At 27.7% G+C, this 26752-nt stretch overlaps 1 protein-coding gene across 1 annotated transcript; it reads left to right on the top strand.

The window, feature by feature from the left end:
* The first annotated feature begins 109 nt into the window (after positions 1 to 109).
* LOC126844049 (zinc finger protein 271-like) lies at positions 110 to 26196 on the top strand. Its single transcript, XM_050581899.1, has 4 exons — positions 110 to 203; positions 281 to 858; positions 24584 to 25349; positions 26186 to 26196. Exons 1-4 carry the CDS (start codon positions 110 to 112, stop codon positions 26194 to 26196), a joined length of 1449 nt encoding a protein of 482 aa, XP_050437856.1.
* The last annotated feature ends 556 nt before the right edge of the window (positions 26197 to 26752 follow it).

Below are 26752 nucleotides of genomic sequence, written 5' to 3'. Positions count from 1 at the left end.
TGTTAAATCGCCATTTTGTCACCGTCAATAAATTAATTATTTTATCTGTGCTTGAACTTTGTTTCGATTTTGTTAACTTTGACTCTAAAGAAGCACAAAAGGACACATAATGGCGAGAGGTCTTTTCAATGTGAGATATGCAAGAAGATATTTTCACGAAATGGAACTTTTCAAATTCATAAAAGAACACACACAGGTGAGAGGTCTTTTCAATGTGACATATGCAAGAAGATATTTTCACGAAATAGAACTTTTCAAATTCATAAAAGAACACACACAGGTGAGAGACCTTTTCAATGTGAGATATCTAAAAAGACATTTTCACTATTACAACATCTTAAAAATCGCATAATGGCACACATAGGCGAGAAACCTTTTCAATGTGAGATATGTAAGAAGGCATTTTCACGAAATGGAACTTTACAAATTCATAAAAGAACACACACAGGTGAGAGGCCTCTTCAATGTGAGATATGTAAAAAGAGATTTTCACAATCTGGAACTCTAATTATGCACAAAAGGACACATACTGGTGAAGGGCCTTTTCAATGTGATGTATGCAAGAAGAAATTTTCGAAAGCTGGAGATTTAAATAAGCACAAAAGGACACATACTGGTGAGAGGCCTTTTCAATGTGAGATATGTAAGAAGGTATTTTCGAAATCTGGAGATCTAAATAGCCACAAAATAACACATACAGGTAAAAGGCCTTTTCAATGTGATATATGTAAGAAGACATTTTCACAATCTGGAAATCTAAATCAGCACACAAAGACACATACGGGTGAAAGGTCTTTTCAATGTAATGTATGTAAGAAGACATTTTTACAATCCGGGACTCTTAAAAAACATATAATGATACACTCAGATAAAAGTTAAATCATGCCTAAACATGTTCGGAAATCTTAATTTTAAAATAGGGAAACTGACTATCAATATTTATAAAAACTAGAATTTAATTATTTTTTAAGAATTAAGTACTAAAAATATGATATGATGTCATCAGTTGGACCTTTTGTAGAATCTAATTTTTGATATTTTTGAAGGCAACTCATAGTTTTAATGTAAGCAAAAATAAGAATTTAGAAGTTTAGTTCTATTTAAATTTTTTATTTTATCAACCATTATAGTGCAATGTGTTGTTCAAAAATAATAACTACAAAGTTATCTAGTATAGGAAGTTTTCTTTTTATTATAATTTGTAGTAGTAATAAGTTTATGTTTGTTTATCCAACTTTACATAATTAGAATTCTAAGATATTATATATAATATATTATATTAAATTTATAAATTCTAACTTATGTCTTTTATACGGTATTGAACGATTAGGCAATTTTAAAATGTTTTTAATCAAGACATTTTTTTTCTTAAAATTTAGCTGCAGTTGTTGAAAAAATTACTTTAAAATATTTTGTGATGTTTTTTTATTTTTACGAATAATATAAATAGTTTAACCATTAAGGTAAAGTTATGTGTATTTTAAATTTTTATACTATATTTTTTTAATGAAATCTATGACTATAGTTAAATTTCTGTTACACATAACCCTTGAAAGCAGGAATTAAAAACTCTACTTATACGGCCTTATGTTATTTCTGAAAAGTTTCAGTGTAAGTGTTCTTTATTATTGTACTGTTCTTTTTTACTATACAGAGCGATCATTCTACCGTGAACCATTCAATATCTTATAGGGTTTAATAAGAAATTTAATTTTTTCGATGAATGACCTTGTATTATGTTTGCTGGAAATCAATATGCATAACTAAACTTGGAGTATTGGATGGAAAAATTTGTCTTTATTTCATTGTTAATTAATGTACAGTTTTGAAACTTATAGTTTGAAAATTGTTGCACTGACAATTTTCTCATAAATCTGTAGTCAACATTGAAATAAAGAAAACTCAATAAAAAGAAAAAACCGAGCTAACGGGTACTTGAAAAATATTTTCATTATAATAATATTGTTGATGACGGTATTTATATCCTGTAACTATGATTGTATGAAAGAACTAATACTGTTTTTTTTTTTACAAAGAACTATTTTAACAAATCGTTACAGACATAAATATTAATAATATTCAATTCAATCCAAAATAAATATTAAAAAATAAAGTTATAAATAATATAGAAAATACATTTTAAAACGATATTAAGTTAGGTTAGACGATGATAATAATTTGCAAATTTAATTCGTCAATTATAGCTAAATAATAATTGAAACAAATAAACCGGAAAAACACAAAAAAATTTACAAAATTAAGATTCTCAAGAGCAAAATAGTAACATGAAGTCTATGACGTATTATTTATGTAATCTTGCACGATGCGCTATAAGGGAACATTTTTGTTTTTAAAGGATTTTTTACATACATCGCATTTATAGGGCTTTTCGCCTGTGTGAACACACTCGTGTATTTTCCAACCGGAAAATTAGTATAAAACTTTTTCGCAAACGCTACATTTGTATAATGCCTTTCCGGTGTGAATACATATGTTGCAAAAACTACATTTAAAAGGCTTTTGTCTTGCACGCACAAGTTCATGTCTCTTGAGGGTAACGTTTTTGGCAAATGAAATTTTACAGAACCTACAATTAAAAGATATTTCTCCTGTATGCACAAGTTCATGTCACTCGAGTTTACCGTTAAAAGCAAAAGATTTCTTACATACATCGGGACTTATTTAAAATTGTCTTTGTTATTTTAATCGTTTTGTTCTTAGTCTTCATTTTATAGCACTTCGTATCGTCTCTACTCCATGTGTTGACCTCGTTGCTGCAACGGCCCAGAGTTTGATCACTTAAAATGTGAATTATAGTAATTCAAAATCATTATTACTCCCCGAAAATTCATGCATATTTCTACAAAGAATCGTTTTTTATATAAATTTTAAATTGATAAAATTTTGTAAAATGTTAGACAAAATACAAAAATTATTATCCATAAAATATTATCCATCAATTTCTAAAAACTAATGGACAAAGTTAACAAAATCGAAACAAAGTTCAAGCACAGATAAAATAATTAAATTAGTGACGGTGACAAAATGGCGATTTAACATGAATTATATAATTTGTTATTGTTCTCAAAAATACATTTTGATGAAAATATATATTATTTGTAAAACGAAATAACTGACTTACAAAGACATTTTAGTAACATATATTTAGTACTAAAGTAATTTATGAAAAAAGAAAACTGTTAAACGTCATATAATACAAGTATAAGTAAAACACATATTTTATTTCATAAACAAAATTGTTAGTTATGATATTAAATTTTAATTATATAAATTATAAAAAATTATTCCTTAATTTTATAAACGTACATTTTTATAAATTGTAATAACATGTATTAATAATACAACAATACGTTAAAGTCAGATATAAAAAAACCGGTTACTTCTTATTGACAAGTATGTTGTTTATAGTTAGTATTATAAAGATTATATTTAGTATGTAGTTTATAAAGTATATTGTTTGTTACTTTATGTATGAGTATTATTGTATCTATTAAAACATACATTCTTACCAATGTTGATTTCCTTCATCAATTGGAGAAGTCGGCATGTCAAGAGGTCAATTTTCTCCAACTACAGACTCGACCCTCCATCCATCAATAATATCTACCTCGACTTTTATTTTTCGGTTTGTTGCGCATTTTTCTAATACAAGAACTATAATTACATCTAATATATAGTGTAATTTAAAAATTACAAATTTAAAAAAAAACTTAGTTTGTAAGGCGAATATATTCAAAATGTGTTTTTTAACACATCATGTAAAAAGTATTTTCAAGTTAAAATCTTCCATAACATTTTTTTTCATAAAAATGCTGAAAAAGTAAGCTATGTGGCATGGTGTTCATTTTTTGACGTCTCTATCAAATACCAATCATATCAACGTGTTTCTTTTTTGTAGTAGCTATTTTTAAATAATATTGGCTTAACACTTTAATATACACATTTATGCATGAATATTCGTTGACGAGTAACAACTATATTGTAACACAGAATTGAAGTATAAGTTAGATAACTCTATTTTATTTGTATGGTATGGAATTACACATAACGACCTACAGTTTTTATTGTGATAATAATAACACAATACGACGACGTTCTGATTAGGCAAATCTGATACACGCATTGCTAATAAATTATTATCTGTTTGGTTTTTTTAACCTAATTTGAATATACCAAATATTTTATTGAAAGAAAATGTTTTTTTTATTTTATTAATTATTTTATTGATTACATACTTAATAAATTACAATACTTAACTAAAAATACGGGAAATGTAAAATTGATTTTTATAATTTTTCCTACAAAACAAATAATAAAATAACCAACAGATTATAATAATTTTTAAAGTAAACAACATTTTTTTATTATTAAATACTTAATACCATTGAACATGATATGCCCAATGCTAAAACCTAAATAAACGATTTATAATGTTAACAAAATATAGTTTTCTGTATGTTTTAATATATGGTTGACGCAGTAATCTTACCCTTTTTAATGGCCCTTCTACTAGAATAATGGTTGTTTTAAATTGATAGGATTTTTCTTTGAATTTGTTATTTTATTTGCGATAAAATTTAACCACCATACTAATTTATTCATAAAATAAGTAAATTAATCAAAAAACGTACACAACAAGTAATTTAAAAATCAAAAGTAAAAAAAAAACTTTAAAAAGGGTAAGAATGGTTCTTTATATTATTTTTAGTAATTTTTTAAATAAAGAATCTAAAGTGTGGCTTATGAGATTTATAGTTATTGTAAAGATTTTATTAATTAACTTTTTATTAATGAAATGTAAAATATAAACACAGGTCAAAGACCTGTTAGTAATTATTTCTTTAAGAATCTTACAAAAAATCAAATAACAGTTAACGCTGAACACATAAATTTTTTTCAGTTTAAACTTAATAAAACTTTTAAATCATTAACTGTGACGAACACAAAATAAATATAATCAAATAGTACATCCTACATTAATAAAGTATTTTTACTTAATACAGGAATGTAATCAGATACCGCACTAGTAAGTACCATCATACTGAATGTCCGATACCATTAAGTATTGTATGCCTCGTTTATAGAAGTTATTTAATACTTTTTAGGTGGTACACTGATTTATTTAGAACATATATTGTAATTTGTGTTACAGAATCTATTAAAAATATGAAAAACCATTAAGAAGCCACAAATGACAAAACAGCAGATTCTATAAAAATATATTTGTCTGGTGCCCCATATCGGCTTGTGGAAAAAAATAAAAAAACTTAAGTAAAATATAATATTATATTTATTTAAAAAAATTTTAATGTTTAAAAATTATTTTTTTGCCTACTCTGGGCAATTATTCATTCTGGAGGTGTGTTGTTGCTTTACATATGTCATTCCTGAAACAAACAGACTATTAGAGTGAATACTAAACGTTAACAGATTATTTGTAAATAACTCATTTTTTTCGACCTTGGTTAATTTTTGAAATCAATTGCATGTAATAAATGCAATAATATTATATATAATAATAGCGTAGTACATAGAGTGATTAATTAAGGATAAGACACTAATTTTCTCGAAATATATTAATATTTTGAACAATATTTTTTTCCAATCCTTGAAGGCCAAAAAAGGTGATTTTAGTTAGTTTTTTAATGGCACCATATAATGTTTTTAATTACATACATTTGTAGACAAAAAATAAACAATTTTTTAGCGTTTGAATTTTCATTTATTTGTTCATTAGCTATGACTTTATTAAGATACTAAATTTTCTCTTAATAATTATTATTTTAAAATTGGCTGGTGCAAATGCCCGTAAGCCCCCCCCCCCACACACTATTCATGTTTTAATAATAAGTATATTAAATATAAATAATAATAACAAATAAAATATCATTAAATCTAAAATTAGTGTAAATTAAAAAATAATAATAACAAACTTACCGGAGATCATTCTTTTTGATATCGATATTTGCCGCAATGAAATTAATGCATTATTAATCAGTGACTAATTACTGAGAACTATCTTTATTGTCTTGTCGTCATTTACGATTATCTATAAATGCACAACACCGACTTAAATTAGTAATTATTAATTAGTATTACTTTAACGTCAAGTGAATATATATTGTATTATAATATAATGTATGATTGATATGCAAATGGAACCGATTATGGTCGGAATTATAATCGCCGCTCGGCGTGATCTTATTATTAATAAATTAGTAAATCACATATTACAACTCTGTCTTTTCTCAAAGAGTCACATACGAAAAAGAACAGCTATCTCCCGGTGGGAAATTCTAATTGCACGTTTTAATTAGGTGTTTCACTCTCGAAAATTGATGACAATAAACGATAAAAATGTTAATTTGTTTTATTTTGTTATCATTGACATTATATAGCAACAATAATACCACTGTTTGTGATATTGTCCAGCAATATAATATAATATAACACTACGAAAGTAACTGAAACAGAAATATATCAAATCAATTCAAAATTTTTCCTTCGTCTAATATTAAGTTATGGATACATTTGAGTTCTAAAACCTGACAAGTTTTCGATTTATAGAGTTGCCACTCGAAGGATTTGGTCCAGTATGAATAAATTTCCAGCGTAGTTAAATAGTATTTCTTTTTCTTCATATTTATACAAAATCATGTTTTCTTTATAAAATGAATTGAAAACCGCACTAGAAATGTATTCCAATATACTTGAATATGATTAAAAGTTATTCGAATCATTTTCATTAGAATCATTTTTTACCTAGATGATAATTTAGATAACTTTTTATGTTCGAATAATGCACAGCTCTGCTTGCTATTTAGTATTTTAATTTAATGCCTTATTTTATACTTTAATAAAAATTGCTCATTAGACATTTGGATTTCTTAAATATTATTGTTAATACTGTCAATCTATTAAAAAATAATTTTATTCGAAGGACCGAAGTTGCTTAGTAGATTATTCCTTACATTTATTAAAATATGTATAAATGCAAAAAAAAACGAATTTCCCTTCATCAAGTTTGGAAAACACAACGGTAGTTTCAATGGATCTTATAATAAAAACATATAAGGGTTGAGTACAGTATTTTTAGAGATGTCATAAGACATGCTGTCTTGCGTGCGCATTTTCCTGTAAATAAAATTGTATTATTAAATTAAGAATTTGTTAATTGTTAAAAAAACTTGAGAAAGTATGGAGGATAATTGTGAATTACAGGAATTAACCATCATTATTAAGGCTCGAAAATTCATATTTTAACAAAGAATGTTTTATTGTTTGAATTTTATAAAAGGATAGAAAAAAAAAAAAATTATGAAACTGTATATTGTTAAACTGAAGGACTTAGATTACATTAAATAATGTTAAATATTATTAGATCCGATGCGATAGCTGAGAAGGTATTGTACTTAAAGTGATGTGTTTTTATTTTGCTTTTTTATATTTCTGTCACCCACGATATCATTTAAGCCACTGCGCCGATTTCTTCGTATGAAGCTCTTGAGATCAGAAATCGTACCTGTAAGGTACTTTACAAGACTATAAATATAGTTATTTATATCTTTCCCTTTAAAATCGAAAAAAACACCCGAAAATTTTTTTTTCAACTTAAAATTCGCTCCATATCTTATTTTATAAAAGTCCACTTGTTTCCACATTTGTATGGAAATTCTTAAGATATAGTACTACCGATAAACATAACAATTTTAGGCAAACTAACCGGTTCGAACCTTTAACCACAAATAATATCTACCTCGACTTTTATGTTGGGTTTGTTGCACATTTCCCTAATACAAGGACAATAAATACATTCAAGATATAGTGTTATAAAAAAAAATGTATCTTAAATAAATCATATTACCTTATCGTGTTTCCATCGATTGTGTTTTCGTTGTAGCCCATCGAAATACTACTATATGTTTCTTTAGAATCACATGGTTTCATATTTTTCAATGATTTTTCGCTGTTCTGTGCAATATTATTATCGTTTTGTTTATTTGTTGTCACCCAATTAAATGGTTTATCCCCCGAATGATCTGATAATTGAAATTCAGTTACTGTTTCTTTTAACTAACCTTACTAATCAGACGCCGGCCAACAGAAAGTTGTCGAATAACTAAAATCCACAGAGTAACGCCAGCATCTTACTGACAGGTAATCTCCTCGGAGTAACTATATTTACAACATCCTTGAACGCGTCCACCAAACCCTTTCAAAATAAATCTAAACATGTTTTTATTATTTCGAATAAAGATTTTTTTCGTAAAATAATTTATAAATGTTATTGAAAACATGTCAATCTATGTATGGTTCATATATGGCGAAAATATTCGAAATGTGTTTTTTAACACATCATGTAAAAAGTATTTTCAAGTTAAAATCTTCCATAAAAAAGTTTTTCATAAAAATGCTGGAAAATCAAGTTATAGCATAGTGTACTTTTTTTGACGTCTCTATCAAAAACCACTCATATCAATGTTTCTTTTTTGTAGTAGCTATTTTAAATAACTATGGCTTAACACTTTAATGTACACATTTTTGCATGAATATTCGTTGACGACTAACAATTATATTATAACAAAGAATTGAAGAATAAGTATAAGTTTGTTAATTATATTTTATTTGTATTGTTTGTGATTACATATAACGACATACAGCTTTCATTGTGATAATAATAACACAATAGGACGGCGTTCTGATTAGGCAAGCCTGATACACGCATTGCTAATAAATTATTATCTGTTTTGTTTTGTTGAAATATTTTATTAAAAGAAACTATAGTTTTTTTTATTGACTATTGAAATGTTGTGATATTACAAATTTAAAACTCTTTTATTTTGCGCAAATCTATTTTATTATGAAAACTACAATTTACAATGAAAAAAGTCATTAACACTTAACTATTTAGATAATTCCATAAATTAAAGCGTTTTGATTAAAATAATTTGAAACGTTATTACTCAATTAATAATATTGATATAGTTATTAAAAAAAAATGTTCACTCTACACCTACTTTGTCCTTCAATGACCGTTACGTAAATATAGAAAATAAGCCAACCCGAGTTACGGATACCTTTAGGTCTAACTTGACTATTTAAAAAAAAAATATATTGTGTGTAGTTTTAAATAAATTGCACAAACACCTTTTATTGCGTTTTTATAGATTTTTAAGGAGAATAGGTAAACTTTTTAAATGTTTAGTCTAATAAAGTACCTTTCAAGTACGATTTTTATTGTACAAATATAATTATTAGAACTAATAGAACTTAGAATTCTAATTATGTAAACATGGCCAAAGATACATACACTTGTTACTACTACTAGTTATGATTAAAAACCAAACTCTATAAACGCCCTATACCAGATAGTTTGTAGTTATTCTATTTGAACATTAGGGGTTGATTAAATAAATAATTTAACATGAAACTAAATTATTAAGTTCTCATTTATATTTACGTTACAAATGTGAGTTGCATGCAAAAATATCACAAATTAAGTTCTGCACAAGATCGAATCAAATATATCGAATCATATCATACTGTTGGCAATTTATTTTTAAATAAATTAGTTTAAATTAGTAAATTCTAGTTTTTATTAAGATTTATAACTAAAATACAATTCAGAAAATATATACAAGTTGATGGCAATTAAATACAACAATATATAAAGAATAGAATGAAAGAAAACAAATAGAATATTAAAATGTATTTACTAAAAAATGTACGGGTTACCCCAGACAGTTTTAATTATTTTATAACTGGTTAGATTTCCAAACATATTTGGGCATGATTGACACTGAAAACCTTTCACCCGAATGTATCATTATATGCTTATTAAGACATCCGAATTGTGAAAATGTCTTTTTACATATCTAACATTGAAAAGACCTCTTACCAGTATGTGAGTTTTTGTGTATATTTAGATTTCTAGAATGATAAAATGTCTTCTTACAAATCTCACATTGATAAGGTTTTTAGCATGTATGTGTCTTTATGTGGTAATTTAGTTGTCCAAATTGTGAAAATGCCTTCTTACATGTCTCACATTGAAAAGGTTTTTCGCCTATATGCGTCCTATTGTGCTTATTTAGATTTCCAGAATGTGAAAATGTCTTCTTACACGTGTCACATTGAAAGGGTTTTTCACCTGTGTGCGTTTTTTTATGCATTTTCAGATTTTCAGATCGTGAAAATGATTTCTTGCATACATCACATGAACAATTTATTACATCTAAAGTAATGACAAACAATAAAATTGCGATAATTCACTGAAAAGAATGTATGTAGAAATAAATCAAATACTCCTAATCTACAAAACAACAAATTTCTCTTTTCCACACACGATTATTAGAAAAAATTGGACATTTAAATGATTCAAATTTAAGACAATCAGCTCATTATTAAAATTGCGATGGAAATTAGACTTACCCAGTGGAAAGAGGTTCCATATGTTTATCCATAATGACTGGTAAATCTAGATTTCTATCTTGCCTTCGAAATATTAGTTTTAAATTACTTCAAATTAATCTTCGTCACGCTGTTTGAATTGCTAATAACAAAAATGTAAATACTGAGGTTATGTTTGGTACATAAGAACACATTTATATACTTTTAAAATTATAGTGATAAGTGTGTAAAAGGATATAATGAATGATTAAATAAACTTAAACAGTAGAAAGCTGCTCTAGATTTTATAATATTAACTGCTTCTGAGTTTAGTTTCTTCATACTTATTATTAGTTATATCGTTTTAAACAAAAACAAAAAGCAAGTTAAATTATACAAGGATTTATTTATTGAGAAGTACGTGGAAAATAATTAGAATCTATCAATGTAATAATGTAGTCTATAATATATGATGTAACCCTATTTTTTTTACTGGTTATAAGAGTTACACAAATTGTTTTTAAATTTAAAACACTTTTTTTACACTATATTCTCATAAAAAATAATAAATAATCATAATGTTCTAGCATAATTTCATAGTTATCTACTTTTTTTGTATCTAAATGTATGTAAAACAACTAATATATAACACAAAACCATGTTAAAACCCGTAAATAAGAACCGTACTTTAAGAGTATTAAAGTTATATTTTCGAAAGTTATTCGAATAATTTATACTTTAATAATTTACAGTCTAGATGACTATTTGGTAAGTTTTAATTAGAATAATGAACTACTCTGCTTGTTACTTAGAATTGAATATATTAATTCAATGTTTTACTTTATAATAAGTATGGTAAATCTGTTTATTAGTCATTTGAATTTCTTAATTGAAAATCATTTTTCGAAAGGGCCGATTTTAAATTTAATGTTTTTCATTGTTAACATAAGGATAAGAAAAATAATTTATTTAAAATCAAAATGTCTAATTAAAAGTTTGGAATAAAACAAAGTAACATAATTTGCATACAACATAATTATCAGATCGTGTGCATTTGTACTTGCGGAACTAAATAGCCATACTTAATCCAACGATAATTAAACCTAGATAAGAACAGCTACCCATAATAACACTCTTTCCTCTGCAAACGAATAAAAAATACTTAATCAAATTATATAAAATATGATGGAAATGTCCAATAACAGCTTAAGTGATCCCAATTCGAGCAGTTTATCATAATTAGGTGATTTTTATTCAGCACAAATATTTAATAATCGTATAGCGATGCGCACAATATTAAAAATCAAATTGCCGTTTATTTGTATTAAGTCTGCGCAGGACTTACTATCAATATTAAAATATAATAAAGTACTTACGTTTAGCAGCTCATTCGATAGTTCAACATAGTAAATACTAAACACGAGAAATAATACATAACAAAATATTATTTTGTGAGTAAAATATACGGGCTTACATCAGCTATTATGTGATGGAAAAATAAAAATGTGCAAAAGAGCTGACGAATGCAGTTTTTCTGACAACTGAAAATTTATGATAAAAACCAGCATTAAAGATAATATGGCTGCCCAACGGGCAACGACCAATATCGTTCATGGCAGAAAAATGGCCACTAAAGTACTCATAGTAAATCAGACAATCATGTGGCACTATCTGGTAGTTTAATTTTGCAACTATCAAATCATTTAAACGTATTAGCGCGTGAATTTCAAATTTTGATCATGTAATAATATTTTCAAATGAATTATTTTTAAATTATATTTTGACATTTTATATTATAATAATTATCGAAAGTTATATTTTGATATTAAATTGTTCTACTGTAATATTATATATAGTACTATATTTAGAATACCTATTATTGAATTTTCATTATTAAAATGATAAAATGCCACTTTTATTCTTTTATTTATATGCAAAATCAAGATACAAATTGTGTTAACTGGTTTTGACTTGATGTAAACATGCATATTTAAAATAGTAATTGCAACTAATAAATAATGTACTTATAGATTATAAGTAATTAAAAATTATGCTTACCATAATTTTGAATTTTTATTATTTCATACTGACTAAAATAAATCCGGGAAGTAAAATTATTTCCATTATTTCCGTTAAAATAACATGCAATAACAATACAATTAACCCAATTTAATTAGCTGTCATCATCATATTTAAGAAAAACTCCATTGCTCTCTTTGTCATATTTATATGCTACAATTCAATGTTGAAAAATTATAAATTTAAAAATATTTTCTGCTCGGATGATTAAATTAGACCTTTTACTATAAGATAAGACATTAGATGATATAAAATAAATTGTATTATTTATAAACTTAGTTTTCGAACATTAAATTTGTGTCTAATCAAACTAATATTCTTTTTTGTTTAACTTACCTTATAAGTTGTGGACAGCAAATCGTGTTACAGGCATACATATTAATAATATTCCATTCAATCCATAATAATTAATAAATATAAAGTTATAAAAACCATAACTAATATAGAAAATACATTTTAAAACAATATCAAGTTAGGTTGGACGATGATGATTTGCAAAATTAATTCGTCAATTATAGCTTAAAAATAACTAAAACAAATACACGAGAAAAACAAAAAAAAAAATTATAAAAATCAAGATTCTTAAGTGCAAAATAGTAACATGAAGTCTAGGCAAATGTTATAGGCAAATGATTTATCGCAGACAGTACATTTGTGTGGTCTCTCACCGGTATAAACAAATACATGGTTCTTAACATGTTAGGTTTTTTGCGCATTAATAAAATAACAATCAACACATCCAAGATATAGTGTAATATAAACACTCAAAATTAAAAAAAAAAACTTACAAACCAAAAGAATCGTTCTTTATTTTATTTTAAATAATTTTTGAAATAGAGGATCTGAAAAAAAATCAAATAACAGCTAAAGCCGAACCGTTAATTTTTTTTAAATTAAAAGTAATAATACTTTAAAAGGTTTTTTTGAAAATAGTAATCCTTGTTTAAGAAAAAAAATAACATTTTTATTTTAGTGTGATTTGTAGACAAATTATTATGTTTTATTAATTTAACTGAAAAAAAATATTTGCAATGTTTTTTATCAAATAAATTAGAGGCCTCATTGTATAATGTTAATAATTCAGTTGGAATTTCATTGAAAAAAAAATTTAGTAACGTAACTTGTTAAGCCATCATATTTTTTAATAAAGGCTATTAAAAAAAAAAAAAAATGTAACTTGTTTGCAGTTGGAATTTCATTGAAAACAAATAGTTAGTAACGTATATTGGTTGCAATTTCTTAACTCTTATGTAACCGGGTCAAACTATACTAAATTTTAAATCAAATTTGGGTAATTTTTAAAATACATTTTAAAATGGCCACACAAAAGTGATTAAAAGCAGTTTTTTATTAAACCTTATGTTTAATTTTACCACGCATGTAGCAATGTAAATAAGTAATAACATATATCTGTAGGATATTCTACAAACAATATAATATTATATCGTAAGAAGAATATTTTTTGCAGTTTTGCACTGTGAAAAATTATGATAAATGAGTTTATGCAAAAGACCATACTTAATGCGTCATGCATACTTAAAATAGTACAACAAACAAAAGATGTTCGAAAAATCAAAGTTTCACTTGATTTTCATCAAGTTACAAGCTGTCTGGACCCGGCGAGATTTAGTCTGCCGGGGCTGAGTAAAATCATTCCCAATCCCACATTCCCTTCCCCATCCCTAATCTCTAATTTCTTATCTCTTATCAGATAACAACGGCGTGACATCGTTTTTGTGACACTTTTTACAGTTATTATGTCCTCCTCTTACCCGAGGGTCCCAGTCTCAGTCTCAAATCCCGTTTCAACAGTTAAAATCATCCCCAGAATCGTGGCACATAGAATCGGCCTGTTCCTTCGATCATCACCTATCATTTGCTCGAGTAACCGTGGTTACCATGGTTACAAGCCAAGTGTTTATTTTGGGTTACCGTGGTTACAAACAAAATATTTCGCATTTAAAGTACAAAGTTCGTGTTTGAGGCCATACGGTGGCATTTTCGAAAAGTAAGAATTCATTTATATATATATATATATATATAGATAAGCTTCCATGTAAGGTAACCTAATAGATAAACTAATAGGTAATATATACCTTTGTAGTTTTGAACTTAAATGCTTATACAATACAGCGTGATCCATTTGATGTAGGTCACTCGTTTTCTTGGAAACTATAGATATTTTGAAAACAATTTGTTTCCCATACTTGTAGAAAGATTTTTTTCAATATTTAAAGAAAGTTTACATTCTTCCCTTATTAATAAAAAATGTTTGGATTTAGTTTTTTTTCCAAATAGGGTCATGTTTTTTTTAATTCCATAATACCTAAACAAATTTTAAATAATGGTAGCATTAGATTTTTTATACTTTGTCAATCAATTCGTTTGCATGACTTTGCGAAGATTTAAATTTAATACCAATATTTTTCGGTTTTTGCCACAGTAGCACAGCAATTTCCCATTAAAAAAAATAATGACCCCAATTGATAACCTTGTCATCGTTACCGTATTTGAACCGCTAATTTATCATAGCTAGTCTTTGGGTTAGAAATATAATAGTACAAAATAATACAAAATAACAGTTATGACTTAAATGATTAAATTTAAGCTTGGACAAACAATGTAAATCCCTTATAGTTGGCAAAATAAAAATTTGTAAACTGTAATACAACAACGGTAAATCTTTTTATCATTATGAGAAAAACGGTGAATACCTATAAAATATAAATTTATATATTTTATAATTTCTTAGCGATGAAATATCATAGAAAAAAACATAAAAATCGAACGTCTTGCTGCCGGTGGGTTGGTTAAGCCCGTCGAGTATTGTAAGTATGTGTCAACTAGGTATAAAATAAAAAGAAACCAGCATGTAAACAAAATCGCACAGACAAGCCTGCTAAGTACACCTAGATTTTGTGCCGTGACGATTTGTACGGTAACACTAATATGTTAAAAGAAAAATTGTATGTCCCACGACAGAGAATTGTATAAAATGTATATAATTTATTTTTTTCAAAATATTCATATTATACACAAATAACTTGCACAACCGATGCTTCGGTATAGCGTCATTCGTGCTACGATTTCTGTATTCTTTGGGCTAATATAATCAAATTGTTTACAACAATTGTGTAGAGACTTTTTGCTTAAAAAAACTGACAGTTCTGTGTCTTCAACTAGCAAAAACTAGTTATGAACATTTTTGTAGCTTATAGCATTAAAACGTTATAGATTGTGGAACACTTTTATACGCAAAAAATGATACCTACACCGAGTGTTTCGAAATCGAGAGAAACCACCAAAAAAAGTACATATTTTTCCACTGATTTCTGAATTGCTTGTTATATATACAATCAATTAGAGAGAATCAACAGTCAACCGAGAATTGAATAATTATGACGACAAATTGATATAGACAAACGAACAACCCTAATCGTATTCACCCTGACAATAATAATTTATGTTAAAAAACATTATTATTTTTAGGTTCGATATATGCATTGACATCTGTACTTCTACCATTACAGTTAGAATATCAAAGAGTTCATTTCAAAAGTGATGTTATCACTTACAGTGGTGAAAATTATTATAGATCTATGACCCTATAATATGCTTCGTGCCTTAATCCCACTTTACTTTTGCACTTTATTTTTATATCATTGCCCTCAAATATTATTTTTTACATCACTGTTGACAGTATTCTCGCATTAAACATTCCTACTTTTTTTAGAATTTGTACACAAAGATATTTTAATATATTTTTTTTCGTTTGTCGTTTTCAATATTTATTAAAGTTATTAAAATATTGTAATTTTAAAACTTTTAGGTTGAAAATTTGACAGTAGTTGGAACTTAAACGTATCCATAACATATTAAACGGGTGAAAAATTCGGCACTACAGTTTTTTTTTTAATTGCCGGAAAACTGTGTTTTCGCAGATTGCGTATATTTTAACAAAAACACCTAAAATCTTTAAAAAAAATGTATCAAATCATTAAACCAATTTTATGTACATCTATGCAGAATGATACTATTAAGTTTTGTGCTCAAGTACCACTTTTGACTTTAAGTTTACACAAATTCAATTTTTTTTTTTTTTTAACTAAAAACCCGGTGTACCAGATGTGAAAAACGAACAGACACTAAAAATTATCAGTTTGTAACGTCTATCCGTGTTAGGTTAGGTTAGGGCCTTTTGGTCGTTATCATAATATTTTGTTTATTACATGATATCACAGGCGACTAAATCGTGTAACTGATTATAGTAGACACTCGATTTATTGGGAAAAAAACCTATCCGTGTACTTATTAAGACACTTAATGATTCTGATACAACCAAACCACTGTCGTTATCTCGTTATTTTATCGCCTGCGTTATATTACCTTACCGAAGGTCAACTATGAGTATATAAGGGTCAACTACCTGCAAATTATGAAGAGGACTGTTGTTTTTTGGATTCAGATTAAGTGTTGGTTTTTATGCAGTATACCGCCCCAAAATGTATTTTTTATTACACAATTTTTTTAAAGGAAAACTATTGTTTTGCATATGGTTATACTGTTATTCATTTAAAGAGATTCACGCTTGATTGTTTAAATTATCTTATATGAGATATGTAGTCTGCTTCGTGCTAGTTTTAATTTTTTAGTTTATAATTTTGTAGCTCTAATTTTGTATAAAATATTTCATTATTTTATTACAGTGTTCAAGTTAAGATATATTTTAATAGTATTTAAAAGTCATGAATGATAGTACTTTATTTTATGACTAGATCAAATATCGTGAACATCATGATACTGCTCCTATACTATTATTAAAATCTCCATGAAAGGTTATTGTTAAATAACAGGCAACAGCCGACCGCTGTTAGAAGGTTAAAAGTTGTATAAAAGTTAGAAAGTTTTAAATGAAGGTTCTGTATTTACAAATGAGCATCAAAGCGTTTATTTGAAAGCGATTTTATTCAATTTTATCACTTTTATTTATAATAATTCTTGTAGACCTGTGACCTCTCCGTTTCCTCATTGCTTTGATTACATTATGCCAATACTCTACTGTACTAGTCCTCTCGGATAAAATCACTCTCAAATTAACGCTTTGATGCTGTAACGGTCACATTTAGCCGCCCGTTACCACTCGCCTCCAAATATGCATTATTAGCAGTTTACCCCGATTAGCATGTAAGCCATTATAGGTAGGGGAGACAACAGACACACGGGACAATGCCAGGGGCTCCGATGCCCAGTTAGTTGACATACTACCATCTTTGGACCGCGACCTAATTATTCTAAAGCCATTACCTATATTTCACGTTACATTACTATTTTATATTTCTTTTAACTTTACCCGTACTCGTGTGTCCGTTCAACTCCGCCATTACCTGGACTAACTACAGAGAACGCTTTAGGATCCAGGTAGAGGTGTAATATATATGTACATAGCTTTACTTATTTAATAAACCTGTTTTCGTTTCGTTGCACACTTGAGAGTTAAGTTATTTAGAGGTACGATCGCCTGTTAAGCTCCTCAGGCGATATAGCAAATATACAAAGGAGACTTTAGGGATATTTAAGTGTAGATACGGCCTAGCCATCCGTCTTCGGGTCCACTAATTTAACCCTATCGACTGTCGTTTCAGCCTAGCCTAGCCAACTAGCCAATCAGACACGTTACAATGCTCATTTGTAAATACAGAACCTTAATTTAAAACTTTCTAACTTGCTGGTTTATACTGTGCTTGGTTTGGACTGTACTGGCTTGAAAATACTAACTACCGATTTGCATCGAAGCGTTTTTTCGAAAGTGATTTTATCATTTTCAGATTTAAAAATTCCTGTAAACCTGTGACCTCCCCGTCCCAACTATGCTCCGTCCCCACTGTACTGGTTTTTTTTACTATAAAACATTAACTTGTACTCAAGAGCAATAACTATGTCACAATATAACATATTTTCAAATGTTATTGACTTTTGGTTAGGCGCATGTAAGTGTTGCGTTTAGTGTCGTTTTGACTATACACTTGTGAATTGCAAAAATTGCGTCGAAAATATTGTGCAATAATAATACATGCAATTTTTGTTTACATAAATGGTATTTTCTTGAACGTGTTCTCATTTCGAATGTGCTTGCTACGCGAACAAAAAACTATGTTTTTTTTTCTTCTAACCAATAGAAAGCTAACACGATAAAATATAGTTTTCAACTGAGGACAGACCATTTCAATTGAAAACATAATAAAAAAAAGTGTTTTACAACGAACAGAAGTTTTAAATTTTAGTGTGCAAAAATGGAAGCGGTACGTTTTTTGGTAATTTACTCTAACGTGTTATTATTATTAAGTACTATTTCGTCGGCGAATCGCGTTTACCAGATCAATCAACTACTAGTAAACTCTGGATGGTTGGATCCGGAATATTGTGTGAACATTATTGAGCGACGTTGTTTGATTTCAAAACAGGTCGCCGCAAACGAAGTGATTGCAAAAGGTCCGAATGCACAGATAGTAACCGACGGAAATGCCGATACTAAATTTCGACAAGTTCACCAATTGTTGAGTTGTCGGTATGTTAAACTGATAAAGGAATTCAGCGACTACCAGAGGGGAATAGGACCTATGTGCAGAGGGATAAACGAACCTTTCCAATCTTTGGAGTGTTTAGGAAAATTAATCAACGTAATCAAGGAGAACGATACCATCCTATTGCCTATGCAAGCTTCACTTTTATGGTTTGTTCATACGTCACCAAAAACTCGGTTCAAAAAAGATGTATCCAAAATTATTGACGACTTCAAGAGTTTTTACGACCACAAGACTGTCGGCAGTAGCTCGTTGGGAGGAAATGAAACTGCCGAAACTATTTTATCAAACGTCAATTCCGAATGCAAAGCCATCGAAGAATACATGTCAAAAATGGTGCAAGGCTTGAGTACATTTTTCACTAATAATTGTTGGCCAACTCCGTACCACGAAGTACAACACGGCATTTCGAGTGCTACGGCTGAAGTTCAGAAATTAATTGGCAAACCGGCCAATTATGCGTCAAATATAATGATTGCCGAAGCAAAAAAAGTAATTAATACATTCTTAGCAGCAGAACTTGAGGATTTCGGCTTTGAGTATGATAGGCCGTCAAACCTAGTGCACATAATAATTTCTGACCCAGATCAGATGCGACGCGTCGAACAGATGAACAAGATTTTAAATAATAACGGATGGAGAGAGATCGATACGATAGATTCGATATATATTTTAAAGAAATCAACGAATCACGATTACACGTCTGTGCTGGGTCTGGTCGAGAACTGTCCCAACAGAATGAAGAAAGTTACCAAACACAATGCAAATATTAAAATTGATCTAGCCTATCAATTTTTATGCTGCAAGTACGCAAAAGTGTTGAAGGATATTTGCGATGACATCTTTGAACTATTGAATCAGGGTTTCACTTCAGAAATTTTCAAAGATTTTCTTGGAGTAGTAGGGAATTTAAAGTATTTGTTGGTGCGATTGCATGGTGCGGTATCGTATTTTTACCAAATGTACCCAGACATTGAATACAACATAAAAATGTCTGAGATACTAGTAGACTTTATGAGTTTCTGCGACAGAGTAAGTTTTGAAGAATACTCAAACGGTGAAATTGCTATTATCAAAAAAAATATTACCGATATTGAAGAAAATGTGAAAAGCTATTTTCGTCAATCTTGCCATTCGTATAAATACCATATGGAACATAAAAAATCATCTCTTAGAAATGCGAACGACGGGGAGAATATATTCCTAACCTTTAACATGAAAATATACCAAATTGAAGAACTAGCCTTTAAAGGCTTCGGGTTCGCGTACGACTATGTTAATAATGCCGTCAGGTTAATTTAGAATTTTAATAAACTACTAAATACCTAAACTCAACCAATAATGTATAATTTCATTAAATTTATGTTTTAACATGATATTGGTTTCTTTAATTCATACGTTTGTATTAAATCCTTATAAACTACGCAATAAACAATATATATATATATATATATATATATATATATATATATATATATATATAAGTAAAGTTACTATAACATTCTTTAATTTATAGTCTATAATTTTACTGTTCATGTGAAATACTAGTAACAGTTGATATACAGGTGTTTTTTAAAACTACTATTCTTATCAGAGCTGTAGAAATCCAACTATCTGCCAAGTTATAATTATAGTACAATCGTATTACACAAACATTTCAACAAGTTTTAATATTATTTCAAAAGAAATATGATAAAAAGAATATGCGTGGGCCAATAGTTGCATGTTTTCTTAATAACTTATTATTATTATTATTATTATTATTATTATTATATTTAGCCAATAATAGAGGATATACGGTAAAATGTTTTATAAATCAAATTAATCGCCGGCAAGTGCTGCCCATGCCCATTTACCGAATAACTATTACAACGATACTCCGATACTACGATACTACAATTGTCGTTAATCAGATATAGGTAATTGGTTATTTATTTAGTTATTTATTTAAATTTAATAATTATTCAAATACTTAAAAAAAAATATTTCTGAGCGTAATATCACAGATTAGGTATTTAATAATCAAAATAAAATTATAAATTCGTAACCAAATTATTATACCTAACAAAACGGTTATACAGTAACATTGTACGAAATATGATTGAAACTAAAATCAATATAAGGCTATTGCGATAAAGAAATATCAATGGCAAATATGTAAACGGCATTGTTGGAATATTTTCGAATCTTGTACTCAGTTTAGAAATGTATATCGATATTCGAATATATTTTCAGTGTTTTAAAAAAAAAAATTTTAAATAATTTTCAAGAAAAATGATTAAATACCTGTCAGAACTAATAATAATAATTACTTTATACATTTTATAAATGTGATAATCACAACAATTGCATCGAATAGTGCAACTTGTCATCGTAAGAGTTTTCATTCATTTTTAAATAAAAGTATAAAATTTTGGCAACTGATTCGTCCAAAGACGCGGTAAAGCAGTCCAGTCCGACACCAAGGAGATATCTGACGGCCAGATGTTAGCGTTACTCTATGGATTTTAATAATTAGACGACAATTTATCCGACAACGTCCGATTTGTTGAGAAAGTGAAACTAAAAGTAATTAAAATCGAAAGTATTTGATTTATTTCTACATATTTTCTATTCAGTGAATTATCGCAATTGTATTGTGTGTCCTTACTTTAGGTATAATAATTTGTTTATACTGTTTTTATTTTAGTTTTGTTGATCATATTACGATACGACAATTATTAAAGTTAAAAAAAATAAAGTCGACAATAAAAGAAATTATATTAATTTTTTAGTATTTTTTTTCGATTTTTTTGGCCGTCGTATAAAGTATTTTTAGATTTTATCATGACAGCCTTTTTTATTGTTTGTTTGTATTAGTAACTTCCGCATTAAAAAGAAAAAAGTTAAATATCAGTTTCTCATTTAAGATTAACTCGGCTTTCTGAAAAAAATACTTGTTTAAAATAGTCAAGATTTAGCTGTTGTAAAAGACGAATACGTGCACACACTTTCTATTAGGTAAGTCCAGTTTTTTGATCGTCATTTATATAATCATAAAATAATAAACCCGGCTTCAGTTTCCTTTGCGGAATATTTACCTTAGATAAATGGTTCTTAATAATGTAATATAATATAATAATAAATGCTGGGTTATAATAATAATATTTAGTAGTTTATGCCCAAAATAACTTGGCATGTAATGATAAAATAATAAGGATATACTTTAACCCAAACTTCAAAAATACATTTTGGGAGATACAAAAATATAAACTTATTACTCTGAAAAAGGTTGTTTTTTTATTGATAGCACACCAAACACCATGTCTGTAAATAAATGGAAGGTCGATGAAATCAATAATGATTGTTATTTCAAATCTACGATACAAATTGAAGAAAATCAAGATATACCACTTATCAAGGACGAATTTGTGAATACTCTTTCAACTGCGTAAGAACATTTTATTTTCATCATTTTGATATATGAGTAAAAAATAATACGAACCATTATTTGGACCAAATTCCTCTGATTATTTTGGAAATCACACACCATGCCTGTTACGATGAAAGAAATCTTCTTAATTTTTTTGATATTTTTTTTCGATTACTTTGACCACGATCGTATTTTGAGTTTTTATCTTGACACCCTTTTTTACTGTTTGTTTATATCTCACCATTAAAAAAAAAAAAGTTAAAACTAGTTTCTTATTTAAAATTAACTCAGGTTTCTGAAAAATATACTAATTTTTCTTTTCTTTTAACAAAAAAATCATTAAAATTTAATTTATGGTCTAAAAAAGTTGGTTTTTTTTGCTCAAAATTTGAGAATTTTTTTTATATTGTTTTCATAAAGCGAAAAAAATTTTACTTAAAATGTGTAACTCATTACGAAATCTCCATAAAAACTCTTAGAAACAAAAAAAAAGAGCTTAAGATACATATAACGGTCTTAAAACGACCAAAGTAATCAAAATAGTTGTAAAGAATTACATGTCAAAAGACGATTTTTTTCCCGGTTTTTTTTCGATTTTTCGATTTTGGGCATATTCATTAAGCTTTTATTACAAGTTAATAATGTTGTTATTTAACTCCTGTGAATATTGTTTAACTTTTACATAATTTCTCAAATATACTTCTTAGATAATACATTTTGCTTAATGACTTTCTGTTTATAATTGGTATTTTGGCACCTAATTATAAATTTTAGCATGGATAACTGGGTTGAGTAGCACAAAACTGTTATTTTAAGTAGAAACATCCGTATAAAATTTTTAGAAAAATGTTGCTTCAAAGTCAACAAACTAAAAAATCAATCGTATAGAAAAGGTTAACATCTTTATACATATTACCTTCATATCCATACAATCAATAGAAATTGCGATATTTGCGAATTTACTATTTTTGCGGCTATGTCACAAGTACAACATATCAATTATCAGTAGGAATTTTAAGGATTTGAATAATATTAAAGTAAATATTTTTTATTTTATCGTATATATCTGCTACCCTCATTACTATTGTAATAATTGCTAGACGATAATTAATAATGGGTAGCGGGTATATAAACCCCCTATTATTAATATCGGGTATATATATATATATATATAGATATATATATATATATATATATATATATATATATATATATATATACATACTAAGCCAAGCCGAGCGTTACGTTAAGGGGTTAACTTCGTAAATTTACAATTTTCCGGGCAACTTATCCAATATTTCCGTAAAAATTTCTTCGGAATGTTCGAACATTAACAAAAAAATGAGCTAAATCAGTCCAGCCGTTCACAAGTGATGCGTTCACCAACGAGTGTTACGGTTTTTTTTCGTTGACCCCCAGCGCCAAGGCGTCCCATAAGAAGCATAGCTTCAAAAATGTATTGAAAATTAATCCGAACTTGACAATTTTTTTCAGATATAGCCTTGGGCTAATAGTATCTGATAAATTATTAGCTATGTACAACTTTTGCCTAATTGGATAGTTAATTGGGTCTTTCAAAGTGTATTGGTATTAAAAGAAGTTTTTTGTTCTTTACATTAGAAAAATCGGACTTTTTTATAAATTCATCTCAATGAATAACTACTAATCTTAATATTTGTTTGTCATAACCTTCTAAAAATGTTAAGAATATTGTTAAATAATTTATTTTACTGTTTTTTGAAGTTGTGTTGGATCAGACTTCGATACAACAAGTACTATAAATAAAGAAACAACTGTTAGAAAACCAAACACCGTGGCTGAAATTAAACAGGAGGTCGATAAAATCGATATTGATTGTTTTGTAGTATCTGTGATAGAAATTGAAAAAACCCAGGATTTGACAGTCATCAAAGATGTGCCACCTCTTTACACCGAGTAAGAATTGTATAAACATGCAAAAGATTTTATTAAAGATTCACAATTAAGTTATTAACATAATATTTTTATAACTATTCTTTTTAGTAATACACTCATCAGTAATATGAAATATAATCAAATTCAAACTGCAGAATTTCTATCCAGTTCAATTAAAAAATGTATTACGACACACACAGCTGAGAAACCATTTCATTGTGAATTAGGACTGAAAACATTATCATCTGTGGATCTAAATAAGCACAAAAAGCCACACATAGGCGAGAGGATTTTTCAATGTAAGTTATGCAAGAAGTCGTTTTCACAATCTGAAACTCTAAAGAAGCACAAAAGGACACATAATGGCGAGAGGTCTTTTCAATGTGAGATATGCAAGAAGATATTTTCACGAAATGGAACTTTTCAAATTCATAAAGGAACACACACAGGTGAGAGGTCTTTTCAATGTGAGATATGCAAGAAGATATTTTCACGAAATGGAACTTTTCAAATTCATAAAAGAACACACACAGGTGAGAGGCCTTTTCAATGTGAGATATGTAAAAAGACATTTTCACTATTACAACATCTTAAAAATCGCATAATGGCACACATAGGCGAGAAACCTTTTCAATGTGAGATATGTATGGAGGCATTTTCACGAAATGGAACTTTACAAATTCATAAAAGAACACACACAGGTGAGAGGCCTCTTCAATGTGAGATATGTAAAAAGAGATTTTCACAATCTGGAACTCTAATTATGCACAAAAGGACACATACTGGTGAAAGGCCTTTTCAATGTGATGTATGCAAGAAGAAATTTTCGAAAGCTGGAGATTTAAATAAGCACAAAAGGACACATACTGGTGAGAGGCCTTTTCAATGTGAGATATGTAAGAAGGTATTTTCGAAATCTGGAGATCTAAATAGGCACAAAATAACACATACAGGTAAAAGGCCTTTTCAATGTAATGTATGTAAGAAGACATTTTCACAATCCGGGACTCTTAAAAAACATATAATGATACACTCAGATAAAAGTTAAATCATGCCTAAACATGTTCGGAAATCTTAATTTTAAAATAGGGAAACTGACTATCAATATTTATAAAAACTAGAATTTAATTATTTTTTAAGAATTAAGTACTAAAAATATGTTATGATGTCATCAGTTGGACCTTTTGTAGAATCTAATTTTTGATATTTTTGAAGGCAACTCATAGTTTTATGAATGTAAATTTTTTATTTTATCAACCATTATAGTGCAATGTATTGTTCAAAAATAATAACTACAAAGTTATCTAGTATAGGAAGTTTTCTTTTTATTATAATTTGTAGTAGTAATAAGTTTATGTTTGTTTAGCCAACTTTACATAATTAGAATTCTAAGATATTATATATAATATATTATATTAAATTTATAAATTCTAACTTATGTCTTTTATACGCCATTGAACGATTAGGCAATTTTAAAATGTTTTTAATCAAGACATTTTATTTCTTAAAATTTAGCTGCAATTGTTGAAAAAATTACTTTAAAATATTTTGTGATGTTTTTTTATTTTTACGAATAATATAAATAGTTTAACCATTAAGGTAAAGATATGTGTATTTAAATTTTTATACTATATTTTTTTAATGAAATCTATGACTATAGTTAAATTTCTGTTACACATAACCCTTGAAAGCAGGAATTAAAAACTCTACTTATACGGCCTTATGTTATTTCTGAAAAGTTTCAGTGTAAGTGTTCTTTATTATTGTACTGTTCTTTTTTACTATACAGAGCTACCGTGAACCATTCAATATCTTATAGGGTTTAATAAGAAATTTAATTTTTTCGATGAATGACCTTGTATTATGTTTGCTGGAAATCAATATGCATAACTAAACTTGGAGTATTGGATGGAAAAATTTGTCTTTATTTTATTGTTTATTAATGTACAGTTTTGAAACTTATAGTTTGAATTGTTGCACTGACAATTTTCTCATAAATCTGTAGTCAACATTGAAATAAAGGAAACTCAATAGAAAGAAAAAACCGAGCTAACGGGTACTTGTAGTTAGTACTTGAAAAATATTTTCAAGTACTAACTATTTTTAACTAATACTGTTTTTTTTTTACAAAGAACTGTTTAACAAATCGTTACAGACATAAATATTAATAATATTTAATTCAATCTATAATAATTAAACAAATAAACGAGAAAAACACAAAAAAATTATTAAAATTAAGATTCTTATGAGCAAAATAGTAACATGAAGTCTATGACGTATTATTTATGTAATCTTGCACGATGCGCTATAAGAGAATATTTTTTTTTAAAGGATTTCTGACATACATCGCATTTGT

Source organism: Adelges cooleyi, unplaced genomic scaffold, assembly GCF_023614345.1.
Source record: "Adelges cooleyi isolate 19-005CV unplaced genomic scaffold, UGA_ACOO_1.1 ACOO_flye_CR_arks_rails_tigmint_CR_PRNA_601, whole genome shotgun sequence".
NCBI lineage: Eukaryota > Metazoa > Arthropoda > Insecta > Hemiptera > Adelgidae > Adelges > Adelges cooleyi.
The sequence above is the reverse complement of the archived record's forward strand: the minus strand, read 5'-3'. Positions and strand labels throughout refer to the sequence as shown.